The sequence below is a fragment of the Fukomys damarensis genome, unplaced genomic scaffold, assembly GCF_012274545.1.
Source record: "Fukomys damarensis isolate Sample0158 unplaced genomic scaffold, DMR_v1.0_HiC HiC_scaffold_37, whole genome shotgun sequence".
NCBI classification, from domain to species: domain Eukaryota; kingdom Metazoa; phylum Chordata; class Mammalia; order Rodentia; family Bathyergidae; genus Fukomys; species Fukomys damarensis.
In genome coordinates, this window is record NW_022900949.1 from 14,102,653 (window position 1) to 14,116,865 (window position 14,213).

The window sequence follows — 14,213 nt, forward strand, 5'->3', positions numbered from 1 at the left end:
ATCATTCCAAGATTATAGTAGAGATATTTTTGGCAATAAATAAGAGTAAGATCTGAGAGGACATGTAGAAGTAGACTCTGTGAGATGCGAAGCTGATTGGGTATGACTACAAAGTGAAAGAGAAAGGGGCTAAGAGGTGAAGGGGGAATAATAATACAAAATGTGGTATGTGTATGTGCCAACTGCCCTGGATGAGGGCAATTATGTAGCACAAACCTATAGAAGTTAAAGTCATTGCTATATCAATAGAAAATTAGAGTAAGTACTTAAATGACACATAAAATATACCATGAAATTTTTCAATTTTTTAATTCTATTTTCTGCATTTTGGACTACTTTTGTACACTTTAAAGTAGTTTAAAAGTTTTTTAAAAAGCTGGAAGAAAACAAACATTTATTCTTGAACTAGTCCACATCTTGGGGCCTGATCTATGTAGATGTTACTGGCTTTTGCCAACTGTTTTCATCAACAAACTCACTACTCTAATGATGGAATTGTTCATTTGAAAAAAACTGCAATGATCCAAACATCCCTTAGTTGCACAAATGTTTCTGAGTTAAATGTTATTTTCCCTGTTCAGTTAAACATGAGCTCGCAGGAATGGAGAGACAGACATACCTTCTGCCTGTAGTGACAGGTCAATGATGCACACTTAAATGTTGATTTTCTGCCCTTTAACCAGTACACCATCTCCTCTATAGAAGGAAATGAAAATATTCTCTTTATACAAGATGAAATTAGTCCATGACCATTATATCATTACTTGATATAGAGCAGGAAGATTTTTGACACATGATATTAAGAGTAATAGGTTGCATTTCATTAGTATGGATTTTTTGAGATAGTAATGTAGGTGATTAACAGAAAATTGGACATGCCTCAGTTATTGTAATTCATATAACAATCCCCAACCAATATGCTATTTAGAATCTTTCCCCTTTTTAACACAGAGAAAGGCAGAAGGACTTTTAAAACATTGTATAACAAATGTGCTAAAGGATCTCTCTGCCTCAGCTAATGCTGTGCATCACTTTAAGCACTTTAAAGTGCTTCAACTCCACAGAGTCTCAAAACCACAATTCAATGAATTCTATACAAGTAACTAGATGTTGTTGCAAACTACATAACTATGTAGTTTAGAATTATATGAAAGTACTATGGATGTACAAATCACTACTGACGTATATATGTTGACATTAAAAGAAACCCCAGAGTGGGCCAGGCATTTGGCTCAGTAGTTCCAGTGTCTGCCTTGCAAGTGCAAGGGCCCGAATTTGATCCCAGGTACCAATAAACAAGCAAACAAACAAACCCCAGACTTAAAGGCATCCATTTCATTTGAGGAACATGTGTGCAGAAGAATGGAAACTTTCAAAGACATTAAGAACTTAAATTTCATAGTTGGTCTCCTAAACTACTGTAAAATATGACTTCTAAAACACATATGGTATTTGTAAACGTTCCTTTTTAAAATCCGGGTATTAGTGTGCATACTTATAGGTAATGCTAATGTGCTATCGTCTAGTGAGTTAGGTTCATGGTGCTGTGCCTATCTGGCAAGCTCAAGGTCCTGGTTCATTCTTGTTTCCAGAAAATAAAGAAATAAAAAATAAAATAAAATAAAAATGAGGACACATTATAGATTCTGGTATCAAATCTGGTATATGAGAGAACTGTAAATAGGTTAACATTCAGTTATTTTGAATTAAAATTTGGTTTTGTTCCAAGCTAGAATATCTTGATATTTTAAAAGTATATATATATAAATGAAATGGAACAACACTACAAACTTTTTTGCCATAACTGTAAGCTAGTTACTTACTATCTGCATTTTATAGGTGAGGTTACTTTCAAGACATATTTACGTTATGTCCTGTCCTTACTTCAAATAGGGCTTTGCATTTTAACCTGATACTAAATTATTTACTCATACACAAATGACTTATACAATCAGAAAGAAAAAGTAGTGCTCCCACAGCACTCACAATAGCATACATATGGGGTGAGCAAAACATTCTCTTTCTTCCAGGATATTTTATTGAGGTAAGATGCTTCTGATATATGTCCAAAATTTTTTTTTTAATTCAAAAGTGCTCATATATTGTAAGCTTTTTTTTCAACATCTGCACAGTGTACACAAATGCCAAATTTATGGTCAAGGGTAATATTCGTTATGTGCCTTTTATTTAAGTTTATCAAAATCTGGTCTGCTAAAGCTAAGCACACACATTATATATTAATTTTTTTTTCAAAATATCAAAGGACCTCATTCATTAAAGAAGAAGATTTTTAAAAATGAAAACCCCTAGAAAATGACTGGCAATGATATCTGCTTGTAGACTATCAAATTTATTTATTTATATTTTCCCATTAAATTTATTGGTACATTTTAGGTATTCAATACAGTTACATTTATCATTGGGACCTTGTACTTTTACATGATGTATCTTTGCTCTTAGTTTTCCCCAATCTCCTGGCCTCCCTTCACACCCTCCACCCTTCCCTATTTACAAAGACTTTGTTTCCATATTTTTTTCATCTCACATTTTTTTTCTTTTCCATTCTTTTCCTTCTCCTACCCTTCCCACTTCCCCCACTCCTTTAGACCTTTTCCTCCTATTACACAACATCAATTATACAATTTGATCCTTATTTACCCTTTTAGTTTTTCACACCAGAAAAACTGTTATTTACACACTTTTGTCCTATTAATTTCACTTAATTAATTATTGTAGAGACAATGTAGTTCAAGTTCTTGCATGCTATTTTAAATGTTAAAAGTCAAGGGAGATTTTAATGTTATTTAGTATATGATGCCTTTTGTTTCTTTTTTCCAATCCTCCTTTCTTTTTCAAAGGTGCCCAAACAATATGGAAGCACAGAATCTAACACGTGTCTCAGAATTTCATATTATGGCTCTTTCAGAGGATCCTCACTTAGAGAGAAGAAAACACATTTTCTTTGGTCTACTCCTGTCCATGTACTTAGTCACAGTGCTTGGGAACCTGCTCATTATTTTGGTTGTCAACTCTGATTTCCACCTCCATACCCCCATGTACTTCTTTCTCTCCAGCCTGTCCTTCTCTGACATCTGCTTAATCTCTACCACGGTCCCAAAGATGATTGTGGACATCCGTTCTCAGAATACAGTCATCTCCTATGCGGGCTGCCTGATACAGATGTCTTTGTTTCTCATCTTTGTCTTTATGGATGACATGCTTCTGACAGTGATGGCCTATGACAGGTTTGCAGCCATCTGTCACCCCCTGCATTATCAGGTCATCATGAACCCTACTCTCTGTAGATACTTAGTTTTTGTGTCTTTCTTGTTGAGTCTTTTTATGTCCCAGATGCATAATTTGATTGCCTTACACTTTACCTACTTACAGGATTTGGAAATTGCTAATTTCTTCTGTGACCCCTCTCAGCTGTTGAATCTTGCCTGTTCTGATACTCTTACCAAAAATACAATAATTTATTTTGTTGAAATCATCTCTGGTTTGCTTCCTCTCTCAGGAATCTTTTTCTCTTACTATAAAATTGTTTCTTCCATCCTGAGACTCCCATCATCAGGTGGGAAGAATAAAGCCTTCTCCACCTGTGGGTCTCTCCTCTCAGTTGTCTGCTTAATTTATGGAACAGCCATTGGAGATTGCCTTGCATCTGCTGCTTCAAGTTCTCCTAGGAAAAGTGCAGTGGCTTCCATAGGGTACACAGTTTTTACCCCTATGTTCAATCCTTTCATCTACAGCCTGAGGAACATGACATTAAAAGTGCCCTGTGGAGAATAGGGAACAGAAGGAGCTAATCTCACTATCACTTTCATTCTTTTTGGAGTCGGAGCTGGAAAACCAACAGTCTAGTACACAACTCCTGCTCCTGGGACACATTATTTTTTTAGCTTCATGGATCTTATTCCATTTCCTGAATCTTAACTGAATCCTGTGTCCTTTTCATTGTTGTTACTTATCAAGTGAATGTTGTGGGGTTCTTTTCCTCATAACCATTTTGAGTAAATCAATAAACTCAGGCAGCTTCTGTAGTTTTTGAGTGATGACCTTGGACCCTAAGGGAAAAGTTATATCTCTGCACAGGCATTTAAAAGTTATGAGCATTTTCACAGTTTCTTGATATTTTAAATTTGCATCTGAGATATATACTTAGGTATGTTATTTATAGGGGCCATATCAGTGTTCCTCAGGGTTGGCCTTATTCATATCAGTTAGGGAGAATAAAAGCACAGAAATATGTGTCTTCTCATCACTGGTTTTGATTTCTAAGCATGGTTCTGTCACTAAGCATGAGGTTTTTCAAAAAGTTTCCAGGTGATCTAGATGCTGGTCCCTAAAGAGATCAAGCACCAGTTTGCTAATAATGAATGAGATTAATGTAAAAGCAAGGAAGGTGGTTTTCTTCAAAGGTAACCTTCAAATGCATTGCCTATGAATACCAAGCAGCTTGTTGTTACAATAGCTGGTTTTAAATTGTTATATTCATCTATGTGTCACCTCTCTGCTAAAGAATTTTTGACACTAATTGCAGACTCTTGAAACTACTATTCTATTTCAAAACTGATATTTTAAGCTCTACTAGGATTACTAAATTTCACTAATTTCAAAATTTGGAGTGTTTAAATATTTTTATACCCATAAGCCATCTTTGCTTTATATTCTCTCTTCATAACTATCCCTCACTCATGTTACTCTTTTGCCTTTGTTTTATAATAACTATTCAACCAATTGTCCATATTCTATTCTTTTAAAAATAATTATATTTGTTTCTATTTCTTGACTAAGTGCTGAGTGATAAATTATAACATGAGCAAAATATATGTTGTCAGTTGCCTTTCATTAAAATATCTCAGAATGCAAGGGAGAAATAAAAGTGCCATTAAATGTGTAATTGTCTGTAGTTGTCATAAATTTCAGCTGGACATTTGAAGATTCAATAGTGGTCTTATATTTTCAGTTATTCTATGGCTCAAGTGCTGTCTGAAAGTTATCGTCAACAACTAGTTCTAAGTATATTGAACTTTGATTCTTTTACTTTCTCCTAAATTGCCAATGTCCATGCTATTACCAAGTTATCCATTTTTTAACTTAATTAATAGCTCAATAATTTTCTCCATCATATGGTAGACTATCTGTATAGGAAAATTCTTCTTTTTCTTATTTTTTAATGATTTAGAATAATTATATGCAATTTTTTTTTTGGTTTTTTGAGACAGGGTCTCACTATGTAGTTGAGTCTGACCTGGAACTCACTGTGTAGCCCAGGCTGGTCTCAAACTCACAGCAATCATCCTGCCTCAGCCTCCCAAGTGTTGGGATTACAGGTTTGTGCCACCACATCTGTCTATATGCAATAGTAGTATTTTACATGGAAAAGGTGGTAAAGTTTACAGCATCTATATCAAAGTGGTTTTGACAATCTTGCCTAAGAAAATGATTAGACAAAACAGTAAAAAATCATATAATAATCTCAATAGATATAGACAAAGCCTTTAATAAGCTTAAAAATCCATTCATGATGAAAATAACCATGATGAGAACATGTATAGAAGAAGCTTACCTCAAATCAATGAATGTGATTTATAAAACACACTGCCAACATCATACTAAAAGTCTACACTCACCATTCATGATCAATAGTTTCCATTATGTTAGTTTGGAATATAAACTAGTACAATCACAATAGAAATCAGTACAGTGGCATCACAAAACGATAATAGAAATTTCACTTGAACCACATATTAGCCTTCTAGGTATGTCCCTGAAAGAGTCAAAGACATATTTCAATGATAAATACATATCCATGTTTATAGCAGCACAACTTGTAATAGGTACACTTTGGAAGTGACCTATACATCCATAATAGATGAATGGATAACACAATTTATATACACAGGGTAGAGTCCCTGCCATAAAGAAAAATAAACTTACAAACTTAGATATTACTTGGTTTTGGTTATATGCAAAATAGAAATTATAAGCAAGTAACAAAATAAGAGATAATAGGAACTGGGAAGGTATATTTTTCTCAGAGGTAAAGAGATCAAGAGATGGAGGGAGGGTAGAGAAAGAGATGAGAAAGGCAATGAAAAAAGGGATTAAATTTGTTATGCACATGTACCTACTACAGACAAATAATATAAATATTATGTCAAAAACATGTCAAACAAACAAACAAAAAAAACGCAAGAAAGCCTGGCATGGTGTTGCTTGACTATAATCCCAGTATTCAGAAAGCTGAGGCAGGAGGATAGCTGTGAGTTCGAGAACACCCTGTGCTACATAGTGAGCTCCAGTTCAGTTCAATTAAATGGTGAGACCCTGTCTCAAAAAAAAAAAAAAAAAGTGGTCAAGGGATGAGTGCATGGCTGGGAGTGAAGGAAATTTAAATGACAGAAAAAATTAAGATATTTTAAGTACTTGTGCCAGAACTGCACACAGAATGTAAACATTAAGTTCTGAAAATATAGTAATAATTTCAAATATCTGAAAAAAAAAAAACAATTCACATGAAATGTTGAGAAGAGCAATCAGGTAAAAGGAAGAAATGAAAAAGATAGGAAGAAGAAAGTAAGAATTCACACTATACTTATTTGCAGATGACATGATTGTTTACATAGAAGACACGAAAATTCCACCAGAAGACTCCTAGCCATAATAAAGAAAATTTTCAAAGTGTCAGAATAGAAATGAACACTAAACAAAATAAAATTGAGTAGTGCCTGGTGCACTCATAATAAACCTGCCAAGAAACAACTCAGGAAAACAATTCCATTTCCAATAACTTAAAGCAATTCAAACTTAACAATTGACATAAAAAAGGAAGTAAGAGACTTATATAATGAAAATTACAATAGTGTGAAAATGAGACTGTAGAGCACATTAAGAAATTGACAGACATGACCTTTACATGAAGAACCAGAAACAATGTTTGGAAAATGGCCATATCACCAAAATGCCATGTAGATTTATAGCAATTTAAATCAAAATGAACAATTTTTTTTGCAATGTAGAAAAAAAATTTCTAAAACTTTTATGGCAGCAAAAGAAACCCAGACTAGTTAAAACAATCCTGAGAAGAAAAAGCCAACCAGGAGGTATTGGGGTTCCAGACTTCAATGCCACACTAATAAGAGCACTGTGGTTCTGCAAGAAAACATTGACATGCATAACAAAGTAACAGAGAAGACATACAACTAACTTGATATCCGTGTAGCCATCTGATTATTTCCAAAGAGTCTAAACATATTTTCTGGGCCTAAGATGGCCTCTGTAACAAATGCTGCTGGAAAAGTTGGTTGTGCATATGTAGAAGAATGGAATTAGAGCCATATTTCTTACCCTTTACTAAAATCAAACCAAAATGATCAAAATCCTAGATATCAAAGCAGAAAAACCAAATCTGTTCCAAAGAAATATTGGTAAAACTTTTAAATATGTAATGGCATTCAGAATAGAACCTTGATTTCACAAGAAAAAAATATCAATAATCAACAAATGGGTCTACCCTAAACAAAACTTTCCATACACCATAGACAACAATCAATAGTTCAAAGAGACAACCTATAGCGTCAGAATGTTTTTTGGCAGCTGATCCTCAGATATAGGACAAATACCTAGAATATGAAATGTTTACAAATCAGACCTCTAAAACAAAGGCCCCAATAAAAATGGGCATTCAAAATAAATATACACTTCTCAAATGAAGTTAAAATGACCAATAAATACCAAAAAATGTTTTGCCTCCATCCCCAACTAGTGTGGTCCCTGCTAATGTGGTCTCCAAAGCACAGGACAGCAAAGATTTTAATGAAGTGACTGACCTGGTGGAAGAAGAGACCATTACCCAAGAGGGGATGTTTGCTTCAGGACTGAAATGTTGGCCTACCAGAGAGAATAGGTGAGAGGCAGCCTTTGGAGATAGCCTTAGGGAGAGGACAAAGCTACATACAGGTCCCCTGGGGTCCGCTGAAACACCTGGAATCAAACCGCAAAGATCACATGACCTGTATTCTGTTGTGAGGTCCCAGGTTTGTTGGGTGCAATCATCAGAGGGGGCAGTCCTGAAGGAGAAGGCAGTTAATCTAGTGGTGTGAATGAGCTTGGGCACTGCTGCCTACATCCTGCAAAAATTTGTGGCCTGAAGTAGTACAAACTATTTTCACTAAAATTACAGTCATCTTTGTTCTGTTTAAGGGATGCCCATAAGTGTTTCCTAGGGTTTGTCAACATCCAGTTGACATTTGATATTACTGTTTTTACTACTACAGCCAAGGCAACATTACAGTAGCTGACAATTAGTTTTCTCTCTCTGTCAATATGTGTATATCTGGGCTGGTCATAAAAAATGGATGCACATATACAGAGGGTGAGGAGAAATCAAAGCAACAGGTGACTACCATGATCTCCTAACACTACTAGAACATATCAAGAGGGCACAAACGGAGAGAAAGGTGAATATCTGCTGGGAATGCTACAAAATACTATAAAAGAGATGAAGAAACTATATAATTTTAAAGAGGAATTGAATAACAACTTCTGAGGAACATTACTCAAAATATTTGGGCAGTGGGCATCACAATCCCTGCCTTGAAATTCTGCTACAAAGCTGTTGTGATGAAAACAGCATGATTCTGGGGGAAGAAAAAGACTCAAGTATCAGTGAAACAGACTAGAAGATTCAGAAGAAATTCCAGAATTACTTAGCCACCTTATCTTTGACAAAGCAGCCAAACATCTACAATGGAAGAAAGATAGCCTCTTAATAAATGATGATGGAAAAAAATGCCTTTCCACATGCCAAAAACTAAAAGTAAAGCTATGTATCTCACCATGCACTAAAGTAAAATCAAAATGTTTCAAAAATTTAAATAAAACAGAAGGAAGAAAGGGGCTAAAGATGTAGGGAAAGTGGGAAGGGTAGGGGATAGCTAATAAGGGAAAAGAAAAAAGTATGAGAAAATGAAAAAAATGGAAATGCAGTGTTTGTAAACAGAGAGGAAAAGTGGCGTGAAGGGAGGGCAAGAACAAGGGGAAGAAATGAGAACCAGGACCTCTTATGGAAGGGTACAAATTCCCAATAATGAATGTAACTGTACTGTATACCTAAAATGTACCAATAAACTCAATGAGGAAAAAAATAAATATTAAAACAGAAATAATAAATCTACTGGAAGATAGAATAGGTAGAACTATTGATGACACAGGCATAGGCAAAATCTTTATGAACAAAACCCTGATCACACAAGAAATATAACAAGAAATCGATGACTAGGCTCTCATCCTATTATAACACTTTTACACAGCAAAATAAATCAGCAGCAGACAATACATAGAGTAGGGAAAAGTTTTGAGAGCTGTTCCTCAGACAAAACAATAATAACTAGAAGATATGAAGAACTGAAAAAATAAACTCCTCATTTAAATACATAATTCCAAAATGGTTGTCCAAGACTAATACATATTTCTCAGATGAAGAAATACAAGTGGTAAATAAGTATATGAAAAAATATTCAATATCACTGGTCATTTTATAGATACAAATTGAAACAAGGCTGAGAGTCTATCTCACTGTAGAAGGAATGGTTATTATCAAGAAATCAACTAATAACAGATACTGGTGTGATTGTGAGGGATTGTGAGTCTCTGCTCTTGGTGGAGTGTAGACTGATGCAACCATTGTGTAAATTAATGTGGAGACTCCTAGAAAATTAAGAATAGAGGTTGCATTTGACCAAGCTGTTCCTATTTTCATTATCTTTCCCAAATAATTAAAGAATCAGGCCAGAGTGATACACACACACGCACACACACACACACACGCACACACACACACACACACACACATATACATATGTTCATAACAGCACAGTTTGCAATGGTTAAATCTTGGAAACAACTCAAGTGACAAATAAATAATGAGTGGATAAAGAAGATGCAGGGTTTTTTTTTAATGCAATGGTGTACTACTCAGCCATAAATAAGGGTGATCTTGACACACTTAAATCTACATCGATTTACCTAGGGGCCATACTCTTAACTGAGATAAATAGAACATCCCTGTGTAAAGCCCATATTGTTTCTCTAGTATAAGAAAATGAAAGTGTAACAAAGGAGTAAAATATATAATTGAAAATGTGAAATAGGAAGAACAAGTCCAAATGGGACTTGGCACTAAGGAGAGAGAGTAGAAATGTAAGAAAGGAAAAAGGGGGCAAAATCAAGAAAAGAAAGATCAAGTAGAAATAAAACTAATAAATAAGCAAGTGATGAAGGGTGGAAGGTAATTGAGAAAAAGATGAAAAATATAAGAATTAAGATATATCATGTTTACGTGCAAAATCCATACAATAAATGTTATCACTATGTTTAGGTAAAGTGTACCGATAAAATTTGTTAAAAGTTTTTAATTGCCCAAATTTGATATGGAGAAAATAAGAAGAAAGTCTGGAACTCCTGGCCAAATCAGTTTAAAACACTAAGGTTTAAAAACTACTCAGTTTAAAACACTAACGATAAATTCACTTCAGATTATATTGGACTGAAATTTTAAAAAACTATGGAACTCATAAATTATAGAAAATACCAATGTGAGATAATGAAAAGATGGAAATAAAGTGGTTGTAGATGGGGAGGGCAGGAGAGGGTGAAAGGAGGGCAGAGACAAGGGGAAAAAATGAGAACCAAGACTTGTCATGTAGAAGGACAAGATCCCAACAATAAATATAACTGTACTGTATCCCTAAAATGTACCAATAAACTCAATTAAAGCTGAAAAAAAAAGAGAAAATACCAATGTGAAGGTGGAGTGTTTGGAAATGAAGTCAAATGGTAAATTATGCAGTACTCAGAGAAGCCACCAGAAAATAAAACAAGAAAAGAATGTTCAGCAGCTATTGGATGACACCAAAACTACCAGTCTAAATCTAACTAGAGTGACATAAAAGCATGAACACAATACAGATAAAGCTGTTAATATGCTTACATAAACTCTAGCAAAAAATTACAAAATATAAGAAAACTGTTCAAAATACAAACAAGTTAGGAATCACAACACAAAACAAATATATTGAAAAAAATTTCACTAAGATATATTCTAATATATGGTCGTGTAGAAAAAAATCAAAAATTTTAAATTCAGAGAAAAACAAACAACAAAAACAACACACACACATATATATACATACACACACACACACACACACACACACATATATGTGTATAACTATATATAAAGGTAAACCCTTTAGAATTACAGTAGACTTCTCAACACAAACCCTATAGGCCAGAAGAGCTTGGAGTGAAATATTTCAACCCCTAGGAGAAAACAGCTTCCAACACAGATTATTACATCCAAAAAAGCTTTCTTTAAACATAGCAAGAAGGCCCTTTCATGTCAAAAATCATCTCAAAATATATGTGACTGTGAAACCAGCTCTCTAGAAAATATTGAATAATACTCTAGATGAAACCAAAAAACCAAGAAAGCTAAAAACCAAGGTGAAATGAAATCATCACGCAACGTCAATGGATAAACAGCAGTTAAAAATGACTAAGTCTGTGTCATCTCCTTGAGGGTTCCATAGATAATTGTGGACTTCCACCCTCAGAGCAGGGACATTCTGTAAATGGTCTGCTTCACACAAGAATCTTCTTATCAGCTTTGAGCATACCATGATATGATACTGACTGTGGTACCCAATAATTGGTCTATGGCCCTCTATAATCCACTGAGTTACTCAGGCATTGCAACACACTGCAATTGTGGAGTGACAGTATGAATTATTTTCTTATCTTTTCAAACTTCCCTATGCACAATTCTATTGTCCTGACTTTCCTTATTCAAAGCTTGCTAATTTCTTATGCTACCTGCCCTTCTCCTTCATCTGCCCTATTTGGACAACTCCTCAGATTCCACAACAAAGTACTAATGTTGCCATATTTATTTGTCCCTCGACCTTATGGATTACTTTCTCATATTAAAAATTATTTCATGACCTGAAAATCATCATCTAAAAAAATCATATCTTATCTACTTTTGAGTAACAACTGTCAGTTGCTTGCTTGTTTTGTGGAACAGTTATTAAGATTATATATTGAGTCAGGTTTCTAAAGTTTTACCAGAAGTATGACAGCCACAGTGATGTGTAGCTGGTCACCCCTGTGTTGAATCTCTTAACAGCCTGAGTAACAAAGTAAATATAAGGACCTTGCAGAGACTACAGTAGTATCTCAGCACCTCTAACTTTGTTGGTTATGATAGTATGATAGTTTCATGGTTTTATTTTATAGAGTGATTCTTGGAGGATAAAGACTGAACTCAAAAGTTGAGCATACATTTTCAGTTTGGAAAATAAAATATTCCTGAAGATATGTAACACTGAGTGACTCACAAAAGTAGTAAAGTCATTAAAGTGTATGCTGACCAAGTACATTTTGTTAAAATTTTAATTTTTCTATGTGTATTCTACTTTTAAAAATAAAGGCAAATCAGCATTTAAACATTGTATATTAAAAAACAAAAGTGAATTGGACAAACTAGATTTATCTGAGTATATTTAAAACCCAACACCTCTTGTGGACACTTACATCCCTTTTATATTTTTTTTCGAGTAGTGTTTGGAAGTTCTTGGAGTTTGGAATGGAATGGACCAACTTGGCTAATTATGAGCTAACTCTGTACACTGATCCTCCAATAACACAAAGTAGTTAAACCAGTCCTGTGCCTATCTCCATACCTGGGTGTCATGATCTGTTGTCTGTACTGTGAAGCTCCTATGTGTCTTTTCTTTCAATCCTGAGAACAGACACTGAAACTTTACTGGGCAACAGACATAAGAGGGTCTTAGGAGTTTGGTTCAAGGCTAGAGTATGTTGATATTTTAAAATAATAACAACTAAATATACATTAGCCAAAAACCACATGCATCAATAAATTTAAAATACTTGGATAAATAGTTTAATGCTAAATTTATTGAGACATGATGGAATCAATACAGCTTACCTTTGGCCTCTACAGTCATAAGAGATACTCAAAGCAGTGGCCATTACTGGCAAACTGTTGAAATATGTATATATATATATATATATTTGGCAGACTCTGTATTCATAAAAGAAACTGAGAACTACCAGTCTATGCAATTTTAAAACAATTTAAATATTTTCTTACCATAACACTAATATATACATGGTTACTATTACCACTTTATAGAGAATGATACAGTCCAGGATGGAGGAAGAACCGTAGGATCATTTTTTTTTATCACTCCAGGATGGGTCTACATTTTGGTTATGGGAAGATGACAATGTGAAATTTTTAAGTATATGAATTGTCAATCTTAATTTCTTATTTGCAATGGAAATCCCAAACTATCAGTAAGGCTTTGCCTTCCATCTACACTGGTTCTGCTTCCCATTTCTATTTTACCCATAAACAAAGAAAATTGACACATGTAAAGTGTTTGTAAAGCACTCCAAAGAATTATTGGTTGTGCTCTTGATTTTTATGATGATTACAGTTATCCTAAAATCCTGTAGCATTATTAAGGGCCTTATAAGCATCAATATCAGAGCTAGGGATCCTTGCAGCTAATTTACCTTTTTCTGTTTAGTTATTTCTCTGTTCTAAGATCCCATGTTATCCTCATTTTACACAAAAGGAAAAATTACAGCATTTTTATGTGTGGCATGTATTAGTATTTTATGTAGAACATTTATTTGAATCATCTGTCAGGGTATGCAACATCAATTCCAATAGAATCCTGGCTTATTTTATGTTGATAATATGAAAAGCTACCTTATTTCCCTTCTTTTTTCCAGAAGAGCTGTTGCAGAGTATGCATATTTCAGTGTGATTTCCAGTAGATTACTCCTAAAATATGAACTATAGAGAGCTGTTATAGGTATACATAGCAATCCTCATGCTGAATGTTACAATGATGTACTAATAAAAAATTTTAAAAGAAATGTACATCATTAAATGTGTCTAATTTGATATATTTGATATAGAAAGTCAATATTACTGAGTAATAATTACTATAAAAGAAGCATTTTAAAAATACAAAGAAATATTACAAAGCAGTGATTTCTAACTGTGGTACAAGAAACAACCCTAAGAACTACACAAACATACATTCTGATATAACTGATTTCATCCTGCGATAAATGAATGCATTTTTAAAAATTCATAGATTAATGTTTTA

General features: G+C 34.1%; 1 protein-coding gene across 1 annotated transcript; it reads left to right on the forward strand.

The window, feature by feature from the left end:
- Nucleotides 1–2,979: 2,979 nt before the first annotated feature.
- On the forward strand, nt 2,980–3,792 carry LOC104867591 (olfactory receptor 18). The gene has a single exon (XM_010632004.2). The coding sequence runs from the start codon at nt 2,980–2,982 to the stop codon at nt 3,790–3,792; it is 813 nt and encodes a 270-aa protein (XP_010630306.2).
- The last annotated feature ends 10,421 nt before the right edge of the window (nt 3,793–14,213 follow it).

Coding starts and splice junctions, on each gene's coding strand:
- LOC104867591 (XM_010632004.2), top strand. CDS start 2,980: ATGTACTTAGTCACAGTGCTTGGGAACCTGCTCATTATTTTGGTTGTC.